Here is a 2,529-nt window from a genome sequence, read left to right as displayed (position 1 = left end):
GGGGTATCCCCCAGGTCACCTCTACGAGCCAAGAGGAAAGACGCGAGGAATAATTTTTTTTATTCTGTCATCGCTGTCGCCTAGTCTGCAGAGACCTGCTCGGGTTTGTCCAACTCGCGCCCAGACCGGGAGAGCGGCAGAGCCCGCGCTCCTCCGGCAACAGTACAAGCCGGTCCCGGTGAGGGTCGGTTTTGTCGGGGACGGTTGCAGCCCCGTATTCGTACGACCGACAAAAGCTCCGCTCAGACAGCGGCTGCTAACCTTCAACCCACAACATTGCACTTGGAAGCAAAAGCACCTGACCCAAAACTTGCAGACGGCAGGGAGACAGGGGGACCTGTGTCCCCTGCGGGGCCGCCGCAGCTGCGCCCCTTGCCCTCTGCATGCATTTTCGCTGGGTTCTAGTATTATTATACCGAAAAATCCCTCCACGTTCACAGACACAGCCCCAAAACAAGGGGAGTAGCAATCCTCCTGCCCCACGGCTCACGAATCGGCGAGTCGTCGTTGCTGCGGTGCCTCCTCTGAGCCAGGCCGAGCCCCGCCGCCGGGCAGAGGGCTCTCGCCTCCATGCCTCCGCTTTCCCCACTGCCTTAAAAGGTCCGGTAAGTAAGGAATTCCTTCAGCTTCCTGGGAATGGGGAGCGCGAGGACCTGGTACGTCGTCAGGAAGGTGCGCAGAGCTTTGCGACACAAGTGCTTTAGCGACGAGAGGACCCTTGGAGCGGTCCAGAATTGCACGTGGCCATCCCTCGTCCTGCAACGGGACCCAAACAAGCCGTGAGCACAGGGCAGAGCGACGCGAGAAAACTCAGTTACCCCCAAATATCCCCAGCTCGCAGCAACCACGCGCTCCCCAGCCCAGGAAACCAGCCTGCACCCCCAGGGAAGCCCAGAATTTGCTGAGCAGACCCGGAGCTGCAGGAGGAGGGAGCAGCCACGTGTTTCTCCGCTCTCTTCTCCCGCATACACACCCCGTGGCAATGAAACCGCCGTGTGGGAAGTACATGCAGCACAGGCCGTTGGTCATGGGAGCAAACGCAACCGGAGACCGCAGCTCCAACGCCCAGATCCTCAGGAGCCTAAGGAGAAAGGGAGGGGACACGATGCCAGGCCCACATCCACGCAGTGCCTGCAGCTAAAATAAAGCCTCTGGGTTCACCTGAATGCATGCAAACTCTGGAGTAGGATTTTCTTCCCATGGGCTTAGAGCATCCCAGGACCGTCACAACACGGCAGCAAGGCGGGAAGCACTGTCCCCTGCAGAGCTGAGCTGGACGCAGACGGAGCTAGTGACTGGGCTGACGGGGACAGTGAGGGCGGCACGGCACGCAGGACACGGGCCCCGGCTCATCGCTCAAGAGGGGCGACAGGGCCCTGACCTTGCTACCCCTTGCCACAGCCGAGCCGCGGTGTCCCGGGCAGCCTGCCCTTTCCCCTTACGCCGGGCATTGGTGGGGACCCGGCATGCGAGGTCTGCTCGCCACGGGCACGTCCTGAGCTCCTGGTTCGTTTTGGTGGTGTCCTCCTGGGACCCTCTTGCCACTGGAGGTCCCCAAGGGGGTTCACTCACCTGTCGTCCGCCACCGTGGCCAGGTAGAGGCCCTCAGGAGAGAAGCAGACGGAGCGCAGGGAGCTGGTGTGGACTTCGCTGCTGTAGTCCACCGCTGAGTGCAAGGGGACGTGGCTGCGGGTGGGGAGAACAAGCCCAGCGTCAGCCCCAGGCTGCCGTGAGCCCCATCCCCAGTGTTCCGGGGCTGGCAGAGGGGCCAAACCCGGCAAGTCAGAGCCCCCCTTCAGCCGCTGGAGACAGGGGAGAAGTGCTGTGCCCAACTAGAAGGGAAGGCCCCAACGAACCCCCACGGCATTGCTCTGTCCCCCATCCACGGTCCCTCACCAGCCCCCCGGCTCCATACCGCAGCGTCCTCAGCTGCTCCCCGGTGTAGGGGTCCCACATGATGACGCAGGCGTCATAGGAGGCGGTGACGAGGAGCGCCGAATCCGGCGAGAAGTCGCACGACACCACGCTGCTCTGGTGCCCCTCCAGCCTCCGGATGAGGGTGTAAGACCGCATGCTCCACAGCAGCGCCTGCGGGACACGGGCAGGGGCTGAGGCTGGGAACATCCCCAGGGCGGGAACGGAGGAGAAGCATCTCCCCCTTGGGGTTTAAGGCACGTGGGCTCTGGTCCCAGCTCCTCCATGCAGAAGCAGAATGGCCGAGGAGCGAGGGTGGCTCTGGCCTGGCCCCTTCTCATAGCGGGGCTTCTCGCATGGGGGCCAAAGGGAGCACTGGATTCACGGGATGGCTCCCATCCTGCAGGACTCACCGACTTCTCTCCGGCAGCGGAGCAGAGCATGCTGCAGTCCGGGGAGATGGAGCAGCAGTAGACCCCCTGCACGTGGCCCGACAGCACCTGGACCTGCCGCCCTGGGGACGGCAGACACGCGAGTCACGAGAGGGGAGCATAGGATGACAGAATCATTAAGGTTGGAAAAGACCTCTAAGATCATCGAGTCCAACCGTCGACC

At 62.8% G+C, this 2,529-nt stretch overlaps 1 protein-coding gene across 1 annotated transcript in view; it reads right to left on the bottom strand.

The window, feature by feature from the left end:
- Positions 1–50: 50 nt before the first annotated feature.
- The window catches only part of WSB2 (WD repeat and SOCS box containing 2), a gene marked incomplete at its 5' end in the record, with an annotated part of 3,084 nt that continues 605 nt past the window's right edge, over positions 51–2,529 (bottom strand). Inside the window, 5 exons of the mRNA XM_009334797.1 lie at positions 51–756; positions 974–1,081; positions 1,573–1,686; positions 1,916–2,088; positions 2,328–2,428. Of these exons, the coding sequence (XP_009333072.1) occupies positions 594–756; positions 974–1,081; positions 1,573–1,686; positions 1,916–2,088; positions 2,328–2,428 (659 nt within the window). The remainder of the gene's footprint in view (positions 757–973; positions 1,082–1,572; positions 1,687–1,915; positions 2,089–2,327; positions 2,429–2,529) is intronic.

The sequence above is a fragment of the Pygoscelis adeliae genome, unplaced genomic scaffold (assembly GCF_000699105.1).
Source record: "Pygoscelis adeliae isolate BGI_AS28 unplaced genomic scaffold, ASM69910v1 Scaffold1142, whole genome shotgun sequence".
Classification (NCBI taxonomy): domain Eukaryota; kingdom Metazoa; phylum Chordata; class Aves; order Sphenisciformes; family Spheniscidae; genus Pygoscelis; species Pygoscelis adeliae.
The sequence above is the reverse complement of the archived record's forward strand: the minus strand, read 5'-3'. Positions and strand labels throughout refer to the sequence as shown.